The sequence below is a fragment of the Babylonia areolata genome, chromosome 14 (assembly GCF_041734735.1).
Source record: "Babylonia areolata isolate BAREFJ2019XMU chromosome 14, ASM4173473v1, whole genome shotgun sequence".
Lineage (NCBI taxonomy): Eukaryota > Metazoa > Mollusca > Gastropoda > Neogastropoda > Buccinidae > Babylonia > Babylonia areolata.
The window spans coordinates 2848685-2864176 of NC_134889.1; the positions used below are offsets into that span (position 1 = coordinate 2848685).

The 15492-nt window shown below is 46.7% G+C and overlaps 1 protein-coding gene across 1 annotated transcript in view; it reads right to left on the bottom strand.

Annotated features, from left to right (window-relative positions):
- Nucleotides 1-15492, bottom strand: part of LOC143289734 (spectrin alpha chain-like) — a 104314-nt gene continuing 88822 nt past the window's right edge. Inside the window, 8 exon segments of the mRNA XM_076598817.1 lie at nt 1-1307; nt 1418-2471; nt 4649-4796; nt 6306-6452; nt 8189-8242; nt 9293-9394; nt 10876-10970; nt 12664-12718. Of these exon segments, the coding sequence (XP_076454932.1) occupies nt 2346-2471; nt 4649-4796; nt 6306-6452; nt 8189-8242; nt 9293-9394; nt 10876-10970; nt 12664-12718 (727 nt within the window). The 3' untranslated portion in view covers nt 1-1307; nt 1418-2345.

The following is a 15492-nucleotide window of genomic DNA, read 5'->3' on the forward strand; positions in this document are numbered from 1 at the left end:
TTGGGGCTACAATCCTTTACTGCAATAAATGCATACTTTACCTCAATGACAGTACATCCAAGAAACTTGAACAAGATCAAAGCTGTTAAAAATTAAGCCAAAAAAAACACCACCTAAACAACACCTAACGAGAGTACAGACGAGGTAAAATCGGAAAAGCCAAAAAGGGGGGGAGGGGGGGAGGGAGTGCATAACTAACAATTCACTACAAAGATCAAGCCAAAAGGTTATGTCTGACGCAATACACCATGGCCACTCACTTGGTCCGTACAAGTTTTCTAAGAAAACCCTTGTGACAAATGTTGCTTTTTCCGATTACTTGTTACCAAAATGCTGAAAAGGATTCCTTGTTACATGACATCAAATATCAAAAGATTTCCCCTCCAGAAATGTAATTAAGAAAAAGAGAGAAAGATTCGTAACTTGGTACAATAATAAATAAAAAAATGATGTGGAACAAGGCAAAAAACAATAGTTCATGAAGGCCGTTTCTTAATGGAACAAAGTAAGAGTGAAAAAAAAAGAAAAAAAGAAGTGACAATTTAGAATTACTGCACTACTAATAACTGTACGCAGGAAGCAGATGTGTGCTGTGACATCCAGGATGGCCAAAGGTCCTGAGGACCAGTAGGTGACCCATGTCAGTGCTACACTTCTTCACAACCACAACACTGTCAACACATGACCCATGATCCCCATAGCCCACCATCCTCCCTTCCCCTCTCTCTCTACCTAACTCTCTCACTTCATCCAGTCCAACATCGGCAACGTTTGTCAATGTACAGCCATGGCAGCGCTGTCCAAAAGGAAATAAATGTTCATACACTTCTCTTCCGATTTAATTGTTGGTTGACACTGATATCTCTTCCGATGTAATTGTTGGTTGACACTGCATGTCTATCAATGTAAAACCATGCTAGTGCTGTCCAGAAAGTACATACAGATCTGTCCACTGATTTACTGAAGGGTTCATGTTGCAGTCTGTCAATTTAACGCCATGGCAGTGAAAAAGTACGTACACCAGTCTCGTTTCATTTTGAATTTACACACTGGTTGATGTTTTACAGCTACCACCCTAAAGCCATAACGATGCTATACAAAATGTATAACCCACTGCTCTACTGACCACGTGTGTAAAGCTGAACTGCATGAGAGGAGCACAGGGGGTTTACACCATAACCAGGGGCCAGCAATGCTGACCTGATTTGATATACAGAAATGCCTGACAGGCACAGCCATTGCTCCTTTCTCCCTGAATGCTGGGCGAAAATGGGATACAAAGGAACACCCAGATGGTTACTTGCACCCTGAATGCTGGGCGAAGATGGGATACAAAGGAACACCCAGATGGTTACTTGCACCCTGAATGCTGGGCGAAAATGGGATACAAAGGAACACCCAGATGGTTACTTGCCACCTTGCATACCACCTAAAGCTGAACTATCCATTGCCAAAACATCACTTCCACTGTGAAAACTGTCACTATTTCAGTTAGGTGTATTCTGTCTTGGTTGGTCACCTCCACCAAAGTTGGCCTCTTGCTGTGTCTTGACTCAGTCCAGTGACAAGCCATCACACTCCAGCCTGCATCACCAAGTTCCCAGTGTTGCTGTGCCTCTAACAGTGGAACCAGCTTTGCACGAAACCCAACTGTTTCACAACACTGCTGCGCTGACTCCAAACAGCAACAACACCCCAAGGAGCACACTGTACTCCCAAGACAACAGACCATTCACATTCAGCAATACAGCCATCACCGCCCTTCCCCACGTTCCCACATGACTGTCCAGACACACACTGTCCCCTCCCTGTGGCCACACTACTGCAGTTATCAGTACAGTGCTTTCCCTCAATGTGTCTGTGTTTGATAGTCAGTCGTGTCAGACTATGACCATCAGAACAGCAGAGGAGGCAACTGCTGTCCTGACTGTCCGGGCCTTAAATCGATAACAGTGGAGAGTGTCTTGCCCAGGTTACATCCCCACTTTCTTGGCCAAGAGGGCTTTAGGACAGAATTGAGACAGTCCCCAAAAGTCAACCAGCCCCCAAGGCTGCAGCACTAAGAATCAGTGCAATCTTGCCTCCTAGTTTGAGAGAGCCATAGTCCTTCACAAAAGACTAAGAAGCTGTTAATGAATTCCCATTGCAGTAACACACTACACAACAAGCCCCCTTCCTAGACAGCTAAACTTCTTGTTTACAAAAAACCCCAACAAAGTGAAGAAAAAACACCACGAAGCTTTGCAAATGTACATCAGTGGGGGAATGGGTCAACACCAGCAGGGAGAAGGGAGACAACCAGCCCTACACGTCAGCCCGGCATACAGGCTGCACAGCAGGAAACGCTAGTTGACGAAAAGCTGGCGGGTGAACTCCACAAAGTCGTAGGCGTCTGGTATGGCCCGGCCCGTCTTGTCCACGTATGGCTGCATGCGACCGATGCAGTAGTCTGCTTGTTCTTTGGTCAGGTTCTGTCACACAGCAATACATCATGACTTACACATTGTATCACATGTGTATAACAGTGCCTGCATGTAGATGAGTACACACTCATGTCTTACATAAATGCATCTGATGTGTATGAGAGTGTGTGCATGCAGATGAGTACACACTGCCAGACTAATCATGTGTGTTCACTATGTGCTTTAACAGTCCACTGAAGGGATAAATTGCTGACTAAAAACCAAAACATCTGATGAGGTTCTGTGACACAGCAAAGCATCATGTCTTACACAAATGCTTCTGATTTGTATAGGAGTGAGTGCATGCAGATGAGTACCCACTGTCGGACTAATCGTGTATGTTCACAAAGTGCTTTAATTGCACAGTTCACTTGAAGGGATAAACCGTTGACTAAAAAGCATCAAATCTACGCTGGAGTGAAGTCCTGGCAATGGAGTCCATTTAATCAGAGATGAACGCCTGATCAACATGTCACATCCCTGTGTGATTCCCACATTCAAACCACCACAACACATTCCCCCCTCCCCCTTCTCTTCACCCCAACAAACTCCCCCTCACTGTCTTCGCCACGTCACAGTAATAATGATGCACACATTATTCACCTGCACTGGCACTCAAGTTTCCCCACTTCACTTTACCACACTTAATGCTTTCATGAGATCCTTGTTATCAGAGAAATGTCAGTGAGAAAGTTGGCAAAAAAATCAGTGACTGTTTAAACACAACAGCATCTGAAAGCCCCTCATCCCTCCTTTCCATTGCCCCCCACCCCTCACCCCCCACCCCCAAGATACAGGGACACAATGCAGTAAATACAGCAGAGAAGATGCTTTGCTGTTTCCCACACCCTCACCACCCCCCTCACACACCCCCCTACAGCTGGTGATAATGTACTTATCTGAAATGTGCCCCCGAATTTCACCATAATTTGGTGATAATCAACTAATGCTTCTGTCACTCTTCTCACTTTCTCTACATCTATCTCTTTCTCACACACGCACACACAACCTCCCCCCCTACCACCCCCCTCCAGCAAATTACATCCTTGATCAGTGTTTTCTTGTGAATGTATCAGGTGGTGTGATGGTACCAACAGAACCGCTTTGTGCATTCACACACCAGCCAAACTGTTGTGCCCTTCAAGAGGTAATGGGAACTGGAACAAGCCCAGAAGGACCAGTCCCACAGGGACACTGACCACAACTCCTTCAGTCCCACTGGGACACTGACCACACCTCCTTAGTCCCACTGGGACACTGACCAGGGACTGAGACACTGACCACACCTCCTTCAGTCCCACTGGGACACTGACCACACCTCCTTCAGTCCCACTGTGACACTGACCACACCTCCTTCAGTCCCACTGTGACATTGACCACACCTCCTTCAGTCCCACTGGGACACTGACCACACCTCCTTCAGTCCCACTGGGACACTGACCACACCTCCTTCAGTCCCACTGGGACACTGACCACACCTCCTTCAGTCCCACTGGGACACTGACCACACCTCCTTCAGTCCCACTGGGACACTGACCACACCTCCTTCAGTCCCACTGTGACACTGACCACACCTCCTTCAGTCCCACTGTGACACTGACCACACCTTCAGAGCACAGACCTTCCTGTGTGAAGTCAGACATTGACCAAACCCACACCAGCTTTGTGCATTTCTAGCTTCTAACAATCTTTCCTTTCTCTGTAGAAAATACACAAACGCCACAATAAACCATTACTGCAGCATCGAATAGTGATGTGTATTTTCAAGAGAATTTTGCAAGAGACAATCTTTTTTTCTTTTTGCAGACGAGCCTTTTATGTGCACCATGTACATGCTACACTCAGGACACTGCTTGATGTAGTTTAATTATGATCTCATCCAAATTACTAGCTTCATGACTGCCATTCAAGGTCTAGTGGAGGCGGAGAAAATACTGCCAAGTGTGAGATTCTATCCAGTGTGCTCAGATTATCTGGTTTCAAAGTGGAGGCATTCCCTCTAGGCCATCCCTCCAAACCATCACAGAAAATATTCAGTCCTTTCCCTATGATGTATCCGTGTCAAAAGATGGATGCGTTCAACATCCACACTTCAACACTATCAAACAGTGACATGTGTGTACAGGGCAAGGGGGTTATCACTCACTGGAAACAGTGTGTGTACAGGGTGTGCGTGTGTGACTCACTGCGTAGAGTTCCTGAGCGGTGATATATGGCTTCTCCCCGGAGGTGAGGGCACGGAAGGCCTGCTCCACCTCAGAGCTGGACTGCACGTTCTCCGTCTCCCGGCTGATCATGAAGGCCATGTACTCCTGCAGCGACACATAGCCGTCCCTGCACACACACACATACCTCAGTCATTTGTTGTCCACATGGCAGACGCAGCAGCCAGGTGGTTAAAGTGTTGGACTTTCAATCTGAGGGTCCTGGATTCAAATCTCAGAAATGATACCTGGTGGGTAAACGGTGGAGATTTTTCCGATCTCCCAGGTCAACATATGTGCAGACCTGCTTGCGCCTGAACCCCCTTCGTGTGTATATGCAAGCAGAAGATCAAACACGCACGTTAAAGATCTTGTAATCCATGTCAGTGATCGGTGGGTTATGGAAACAAAAACATACTCAGCATGCACACCCCTGAAAATGGAGTATGGCTGCCTATATAGGGGTGTTGCAGCCCACAAACGACGAAGAAGTCATTTGTTGTCCACACACACACACGCACCTCCTCCCTCAGTCAGTCATTTGTTGTCCACACACACACGCACCTCCTCCCTCAGTCAGTCATTTGTTGTCCACACACACACACGCACCTCCTCCCTCAGTCAGTCATTTGTTGTCCACACACACACATCCTCCCTCAGTCAGTCATTTGTTGTCCACACACACACACGCACCTCCTCCCTCAGTCAGTCATTTGTTGTCCACACACACACGCACCTCCTCCCTCAGTCAGTCATTTGTTGTCCACACACACACGCACCTCCTCCCTCAGTCAGTCATTTGTTGTCCACACACACACACGCACCTCCTCCCTCAGTCAGTCATTTGTTGTCCACACACACACACGCACCTCCTCCCTCAGTCAGTCATTTGTTGTCCACACACACATGCACCTCCTCCCTCAGTCAGTCATTTGTTGTCCACACACACACACGCACCTCCTCCCTCAGTCAGTCATTTGTTGTCCACACACACACATGCACCTCCTCCCTCAGTCAGTCATTTGTTGTCCACACACACACACGCACCTCCTCCCTCAGTCAGTCATTTGTTGTCCACACACACACACGCACCTCCTCCCTCAGTCAGTCATTTGTTGTCCACACACACACACGCACCTCCTCCCTCAGTCAGTCATTTGTTGTCCACACACAGAGAATCAAGTACACAAGAACCATCACAGATAACAGTCAGTTCATTCTCTAGTTCATGCTGTAACCACTGTATTGTATTGTACTATGCTGATTTGGCACAACACAAGTCTCTGTGTGAAATTAGGGCTGCACTCCCCCAGGGAGAGCACACCACTAATAATGTGAGCACCATCTATCGGCTTTTGTTGGTTTTTTCATCCTGCAAGTTTATTTGTTTTACCACTGAAATGCTTATTCCTTTCCCCTCTGTTCCTGTGTTTCTCAGTGTGACGCTGCATTATCCTTGTACATTATACATATATTGAGCACAACAGCATTTAAATGTGTATATATGTTTCTGTGTCTCTTAGAACAACAGCAGATATATAAGTCAGCCAAAGCGCTAAAATCTTCATCGTTGGAAAATAAAGATTCATTCATTCATTCTGTCAAGTACAAGAAGTTTAAATTTCAATGTGGATCTGACCTGTTGGGGTCGACCATGTCGAGGATGGCCTGGAACTCAGGGTCCACCTGTCCCTCCTCCACCATGGGCAGGTCGTAACCCAGGGCCCGCAGACATGACTTGAACTCCTGGTGGTCCAGTTTGCCGCTCTTGTCCTTGTCAAAGTGCCTGTACATACAGCATCAGTCAGTGAGTCAGTGAGTGAGTGAGTGAGTGAGTGAGAGAGAGAGAGAGAGAGAGTGTGTGTGTGTGTGTGTGTGTTACTGTTGTTGTCTTCTGTTTAATGTCTTCCCACTTGAATTATATTAAATGAAAAAAAAAAAAAAAAACTGGAGGGGGAAGGGTGTTGGAGAAGAAGTGTATGTATGTAAGTATGGAGGAGGGAGGGGGGGGGGGGGTAGGGAGAGACAATGCTGGGGTAAAAAATGGAAATGTTATTAACACCAACATGAAACAGCTATAGCAAATTTCCTATTGGACTATGCAGCAGTATGTGTGTGTGTGTGTGTGTGTGTGCGTGCGTGTGCGTGTGCGTGTGTGTAGTGTAGTGTAGTGTAGTGTAGTGTAGTGTAGTGTAGTGTAGTGTAGTGTAGTGTGTGTGTGTGTGTGTGTGTGTGTGTGTGTGTGTACTCCTGATGGTGCAGTTTCCACTCATCTTTTCTAAAGAGGCTGAAGACAACCACACAATGGTAAACGCACGGGGCAAGCTATCACCCTTCACAGAGACAAACCATAAACTAGTAAATCCTGTCCTTTTGTTTGTTTTGTTTTATATTTTGTTTTCTTTTATCTGATACACATTATGTACATAATCCGACACATCAGGTTTATAATCCGACACACAGGTACATAATCTGAAACATATATAATCCGACACACATCAGGTATGTGGAAGTACAGACACTGGCACCAAAGCAGTCCTGGAGTGTGGAGTGAAAAGAGCTAGTGGAAGTACGGACACTGGCACCAAAGCAGTCCTGCAGTGTGGAGTGAAAAGAGCTAGTGGAAGTACAGACACTGGCACCAAAGCAGTCCTGCAGTGTGGAGTGAAAAGAGCTAGTAGAAGTACAGACACTGGCACCAAAGCAGTCCTGCAGTGTGGAGTGAAAAGAGCTAGTGGAAGTACGGACACTGGCACCAAAGCAGTCCTGCAGTGTGGAGTGAAAAGAGCTAGTGGAAGTACAGACACTGGCACCAAAGCAGTCCTGGAGTGTGGAGTGAAAAGAGCTAGTGGAAGTACAGACACTGGCACCAAAGCAGTCCTGGAGTGTGGAGTGAAAAGAGCTAGTGGAAGTACGGACACTGGCACCAAAGCAGTCCTGGAGTGTGGAGTGAAAAGAGCTAGTAGAAGTACAGACACTGGCACCAAAGCAGTCCTGCAGTGTGGAGTGAAAAGAGCTAAACCCTTCCCCCCTTTTTTTTCTCAGTTACCCCCACACCACCTCCCACTCCCCTCCCACCACCAGTCACACTCAGGTCTCACCCCCCACACCATCTCTCTCTCCCTCTATGTCATGTAAAATTAATCAAGTGCAGGCAACAACACAGGAATGTTTCTATCCTTTTACAGTTGCATTGTGATTTCTTCATACCACACTTCTTAAACTGGATAGTCGAGATGCTATTGATTTTATCAACAGATTTTTTTTCTTTTATTAATGGTTTGGTTTTGACTTATGTTTTCATTATCATCCAAGTCATTTCATATTGTTGCTTGTACCCTCAAATCATTGGGGATATGTTTTGTGTTTTGTTTTCATTATCATCCATGTTGTTTCAATTTGATGATTGTACCCTTAAGTCATTAGGGCTGTAAAGCTAATGACGTCAAAGAATTCCGAGTTGTGTCAAAGAATTCAGAGTTGCATGCCTATGTAACAGAGGACTGAAGAACATGGACTTACTTGAACATCATGCTGAACTCTCTCAGGGCATCCTCCGAAACACCACTGCGGTTTCTGCAACACACACACACACACACAATCTCACATCAACAACAACTCAAAGAAAACCAGTCTGTGGCATTATGTTATTGTATTCATGCCTTCTCTTCAAATAGCCCTAGTCATACACATGCATGTATGTTTGCACAAAAGACTGGTACATGTCCTGACATTTGTTGATCAACCTTTCATCATTTTCAATAAATGTGTTTTCCAGTTTATCTCACTTTCACACCACATCAAACCTACACACATCACACACGCCACATCATACACACACATCAAACATCGTACACACCCCACATTATGCTCCACATCACACACACACTGCATCAAACTCACACACATCATATACACACATACCACACCACAAACACCCCACATTATGCTCCACATCACACACACACTGCATCAAACTCACACACACCATATACACACATACCACATCACACATTACACCCCCCCACATTATGCTCCACATCACACACACACAATCAAACTCACACACATCATATACACACATACCACATCACACATCGCACACACCCCATATTATGCTCCACATCACACACACTGCATCAAACTCACACACATCATATACACACATACCACACCACACATCGCACACACCCCACATTATGCTCCACATCACACACACACCACATGAAACACACACACATCACACATGCCACATCATATACACACATACCACATGACACACACATTCCACACACCCCACATTATGCCCCACATCACACACACACCACATCACACATACACACCGCATCACACACACACACCACATCACACACATACACACCACATCACATCACACACACACACCGCATCACACACATACACACCACATCACACACATACACACCACACCACATCACATCACACACATAACACACACGACATCTCACACACACACACACAAACATCACACACACACACACACACACACACACACACACACACACACACACACACAAACATCACACACACAATCACACACACACACACACACACACACACACACACACACAGTGACAGGGGTCTGACCTGGCCTCAATCTGTTGCTCCAAGTTGTGCTGCATTCTCATACACAGCTGGTCCAACTGGTCCCACTGCTGCGCCAAACCCACTGTGCTGTGCTCCGTGTATCTGGTGGGGGACAAAAAACGTAATCATTCCCCTCTGTTTACACACAACCATCCACTACAAAGCCACACTCAATGTAACTGCCAGATAAAATACATCAACACAATAATTTAATGCTAATCAATCAGTCTGGCTACAGCCAGTCACTCCCACCCAAGGAAAAGCTCAAGTGAACAGAACGGTTCAAGGTCCCACACCATTTTACAGTCACTGGGGGCAGTGAATTCTACAGTCACTGGGGGCAGTGAATTCTACAGTCACTGGGGGCAGTGAATTCTAGTCACTGGGGGCAGTGAATTCTACAGTCAGTCACTGGGGGCAGTGAATTGAATTCTACAGTCACTGGGGGCAGTGAATTCTGCAGTCACTGGGGGGCAGTGAATTCTACAGTCACTGGGGAGTGTGACTTCTACAGTCACTGGGGGCAGTGAATTCTGCAGTCACTGGGGGGCAGTGAATTCTACAGTCACTGGGGAGTGAATTCTACAGTCACTGGGGGGCAGTGAATTCTACAGTCACTGGGGAGTGAATTCTACAGTCACTGGGGGCAGTGAATTCTACAGTCACTGGGGGGCAGTGACTTCTACAATCACTGTGGGCAGTGAATTCTACAGTCACTGGGGGAATTCTACAGTCACTGGGGAGTGAATTCTACAGTCACTGGGGGCAGTGAATTCTACAGTCACTGGGGGGGCAGTGAATTCTACAGTCACTGGGGAGTGAATTCTACAGTCACTGGGGGCAGTGAATTCTACAGTCACTGGGGGGCAGTGAATTCTACAGTCACTGGGGGAATTCTACAGTCACTGGGGGCAGTGAATTCTACAGTCACTGGGGGGCAGTGAATTCTACAGTCACTGGGGAAAATGGCGAGTCCAGTGCCCTTCCTATGGACACTCCATGCTGAAACAGGGGCTGGAACCTGAATCAATCAATGCTATGGATACAAATATAGCGCATATTCTTCGTCAGAGACCAAGCTCCAAGCACTTCACAAATACAGGGTCATTTCCACAACAGGCTGCCTATCTAGGTACAGATGACTGACAGCTACCACTGGGCGCTCATCATTCGTTTCCTGTGTCATTCAACCAGGTTTCAGTCACACACGCATACACACTTGGACAAACAGGTAACATTTTACACGTATGACCGTTTTGTTTATTTACACAGCCATATAGGCAACCATACTCCGTTTTCCAATATGCGCATGCTAGGAATGTTCTTGTTTCCATAACCCACTGAACATGCTGACATGGATTACAGGATCTTTAACCTGCGTATCTGACCTTCTGCATGCACATACACATAAAGGGTGTTCAGGCACGAGCAGGTCTGCACATCTGCTGACCTGGGAGATCAGAAAAAATCTCCACCGTTTACCCCACCCAGGCACTGTTACGGAGTTTCAAACCCGGCACCCTCAGATAGAAAGTCTAACACTTGAACCACTGGGCTGTTGTGCTCGGGGCACACTGCGTTACCTGTTGTCCAGGATGAGCCGTTCTTCCATTGCCGCCCCCAGGTCCTCCACCTTCTTCAGGTGACCCTTCTGTGCACGCACCTCCGTCGCCTTACGCTGTCACACACACACACACATTGATCAATAACACGTCAAGTAGTCTACATTCTTCAGGTGACCCTTCTGTGCACGCACCTCCGTCGCCTTACGCTGTCACACACACACACATTGATCAATAACACACGTCAAGTAGTCCACCTTCTTCAGGTGACCCTTCACACACACTGATCAATAACACACGTCAAGTAGTCCACCTTCTTCAGGTGACCCTTCTGTGCACGCACCTCCGTCGCCTTACGCTGTCACACACAAACACACACACTGATCAATAACACACGTCAAGTAGTCTACATTCTTCAGGTGACCCTTCTGTGCACGCACCTCCGTTGCCTTACGCTACCACACACACACACACACTGATCAATAACACACGTCAAGTAGTCTACATTCTTTAGGTGACCCTTCTGTGCACGCACCTCCGTCGCCTTACGCTGTCACACACACACATTGATCAATAACACACGTCAAGTAGTCCACCTTCTTCAGGTGACCCTTCTGTGCACGCACCTCCGTCGCCTTACGCTGTCACACACAAACACACACACTGATCAATAACACACATCAAGTAGTCTACATTCTTTAGGTGACCCTCCTGTGCACGCACCTCCGTCGCCTTACGCTGTCACACACACACACACATTGATCAATAACACACATCAAGTAGTCTACATTCTTCAGGTGACCCTTCTGTGCACGCACCTCCGTCGCCTTACGCTGTCACACACACACACATTGATCAATAACACACGTCAAGTAGTCTACATTCTTCAGGTGACCCTTCTGTGCACGCACCTCCGTCGCCTTACGCTGTCACACACACACACATTGATCAATAACACACGTCAAGTAGTCTGCACTTGTCTCTAGATCTCTCTCAGTTACACAATATCACACACATGTACACACACACACACACACCTACATGTACACATGCATATGTACACACACATATACATACACACACACACTCTAACTCACTCACAAATTCACTCAGTGAATTTCTGGATCCCTGTTACATTTGTTGTTGTGTTCCTGCAGTGCAAACAACAGGCATTACTGTATTGATCTTCTGCTTAACTTTTTTAATTGATGTTAAAAATTTAAACTGGATGTTGGCTGCATTGTTCTAACTGATCCTTTCTTTGTACATTCTTTTCTTCAAACGCACACACAGAGCCTGCACACAGACACACACACAGAGCCTGCACACAGACACACACACAGAGCCTGCACACAGCCACACACACAGAGCCTGCACACAGACACACACACACAGAGCCTGCACACAGACACACACACAGAGCCTGCACACAGACACACACACACACAGAGCCTGCACACAGACACACACACAGAGCCTGCACACAGACACACACAGAGCCTGCACACAGACACACACACAGAGCCTGCACACAGACACACACACAGAGCCTGCACACAGACACACACACAGAGCCTGCACACAGCCACACACACACTCACAAGCACATGATTATGCATGTATACACAGTTCCCTGGCAGTGAACTGGTTTATAAATATACATTCTGAACACATCATTCTCTGACAAGCACACTCCAGTCAAACCACAGTGGGGGTCATAGTGATCCTTTCTCATTCACCGTGTCGGGAAAGCTTGTTCAGCAATGCTGTATCACCCTCACACACACATAACCACCCCAGTGTACATACCTTGGTGGCCTCAAGCTGTTCCTCCAGAGTACCTGACCCTTCCATCATGGCCGACCTTGACACACACACACACACACACACACAGTGAAGAGCTCTTAAAGGAGAACATAGCTAGGACTGTATCGTCATCGTCACACACATAGCACTTCCCTTCTCAATGACCGACAAACATTATATTCAGTTCTTGTTGAATGCTTCAACTAACCTTCTGGTTCAGTACCACCGGTTTTCCTTTTCCTTTTCCCATTCTATCTTCTCCACACCAACCACGACACATTCACTACCCCACTTTCTTAGCGCTGACATTTTCATTCTTCAGTTTGTACCAGGTGTCAACATAGGACAGTGGTCAGTGAACAGTCGTGCTATCTGAAACACCATGCTGATTAGCCTAACAACAGGTCTGTGACAGCTCACAGACAGTCACACTATCTGAAACACTATGCTGATTAGCCTAACAACAGGTCTGTGACAGCTCACAGACAGTCACACTATCTGAAACACCATGCTGATTAGCCTAACAACAGGTCCCTGACACCTCACAGACAGTCGCACTATCTGAAACACCATGCTGATTAGCCTAACAACAGGTCCCTGACACCTCACAGACAGTCGCACTATCTGAAACACCATGCTGATTAGCCTAACAACAGGTCCCTGACACCTCACAGACAGTCACACTATCTGAAACACTATGCTGATTAGCCTAACAACAGGTCCCTGACAGCTCACAGACAGTCACACTATCTGAAACACTATGCTGATTAGCCTAACAACAGGTCCGTGACAGCTCACAGACAGTCGCACTATCTGAAACACTATGCTGATTAGCCAAAAACAGGTCCGTGACACCTCACAGACAGTCACACTATCTGAAACACCATGCTGATTAGCCTAACAACAGGTCCGTGACACCTCACAGACAGTCACACTATCTGAAACACCATGCTGATTAGCCAAAAACAGGTCCGTGACACCTCACAGACAGTCACACTATCTGAAACACTATGCTGATTGGCCTAACAACAGGTCCGTGACACCTCACAGACAGTCACACTATCTGAAACACCATGCTGATTAGCCTAACAACAGGTCCGTGACACCTCACAGACAGTCACACTATCTGAAACACTATGCTGATTAGCCTAACAACAGGTCCGTGACAGCTCACAGACAGTCACACTATCTGAAACACTATGCTTTAGCCTAACAACAGGTCCGTGACAGCTCACAGACAGTCACACTATCTGAAACACTATGCTGATTAGCCTAACAACAGGTCCGTGACAGCTCACAGACAGTCGCACTATCTGAAACACTATGCTGATTAGCCAAAAACAGGTCCGTGACACCTCACAGACAGTCACACTATCTGAAACACCATGCTGATTAGCCTAACAACAGGTCCGTGACACCTCACAGACAGTCACACTATCTGAAACACCATGCTGATTAGCCAAAAACAGGTCCGTGACAGCTCACAGACAGTCGCACTATCTGAAACACCATGCTGATTAGCCAAAAACAGGTCCGTGACAGCTCACAGACAGTCGCACTATCTGAAACACTATGCTGATTAGCCAAAAACAGGTCCGTGACAGCTCACAGACAGTCGCACTATCTGCAACACTATGCTGATTAGCCAAAAACAGGTCTGTGACAGCTCACAGACAGTCGCACTATCTGAAACACTATGCTGATTAGCCAAAAACAGGTCTGTGACAGCTCACAGACAGTCACACTATCTGAAACACTATGCTGATTAGCCTAACAACAGGTCCGTGACAGCTCACAGACAGTCACACTATCTGAAACACTATGCTGATTAGCCTCACAACAGGTCTGTGACAGCTCACAGACAGTCGCACTATCTGAAACACTATGCTGATTGGCCTAACAACAGGTCCGTGACAGCTCACAGACAGTCACACTATCTGAAACACTATGCTGATTAGCCTAACAACAGGTCCGTGACAGCTCACAGACAGTCACACTATCTGAAACACTATGCTGATTAGCCTCACAACAGGTCCGTGACAGCTCACAGACAGTCACACTATCTGAAACACTATGCTGATTAGCCAAAAACAGGTCTGTGACAGCTCACAGACAGTCACACTATCTGAAACACTATGCTGATTAGCCTAACAACAGGTCCGTGACAGCTCACAGACAGTCACACTATCTGAAACACTATGCTGATTAGCCTCACAACAGGTCCGTGACAGCTCACAGACAGTCACACTATCTGAAACACTATGCTGATTGGCCTAACAACAGGTCCGTGACAGCTCACAGACAGTCACACTATCTGAAACACTATGCTGATTAGCCTAACAACAGGTCCCTGACACCTCACAGACAGTCGCACTATCTGAAACACTATGCTGATTAGCCTAACAACAGGTCCCTGACACCTCACAGACAGTCACACTATCTGAAACACCATGCTGATTAGCCAAAAACAGGTCCGTGACACCTCACAGACAGTCACACTATCTGAAACACTATGCTGATTAGCCTAACAACAGGTCCGTGACACCTCACAGACAGTCACACTATCTGAAACACCATGCTGATTAGCCAAAAACAGGTCCGTGACACCTCACAGACAGTCACACTATCTGAAACACTATGCTGATTAGCCTAACAACAGGTCCGTGACACCTCACAGACAGTCACACTATCTGAAACACTATGCTGATTAGCCTCACAACAGGTCCGTGACACCTCACAGACAGTCACACTATCTGAAACACTATGCTGATCAGCCTAACAACAGGTCCCTGACACCTCACAGACAGTCACACTATCTGAAACACTATGCTG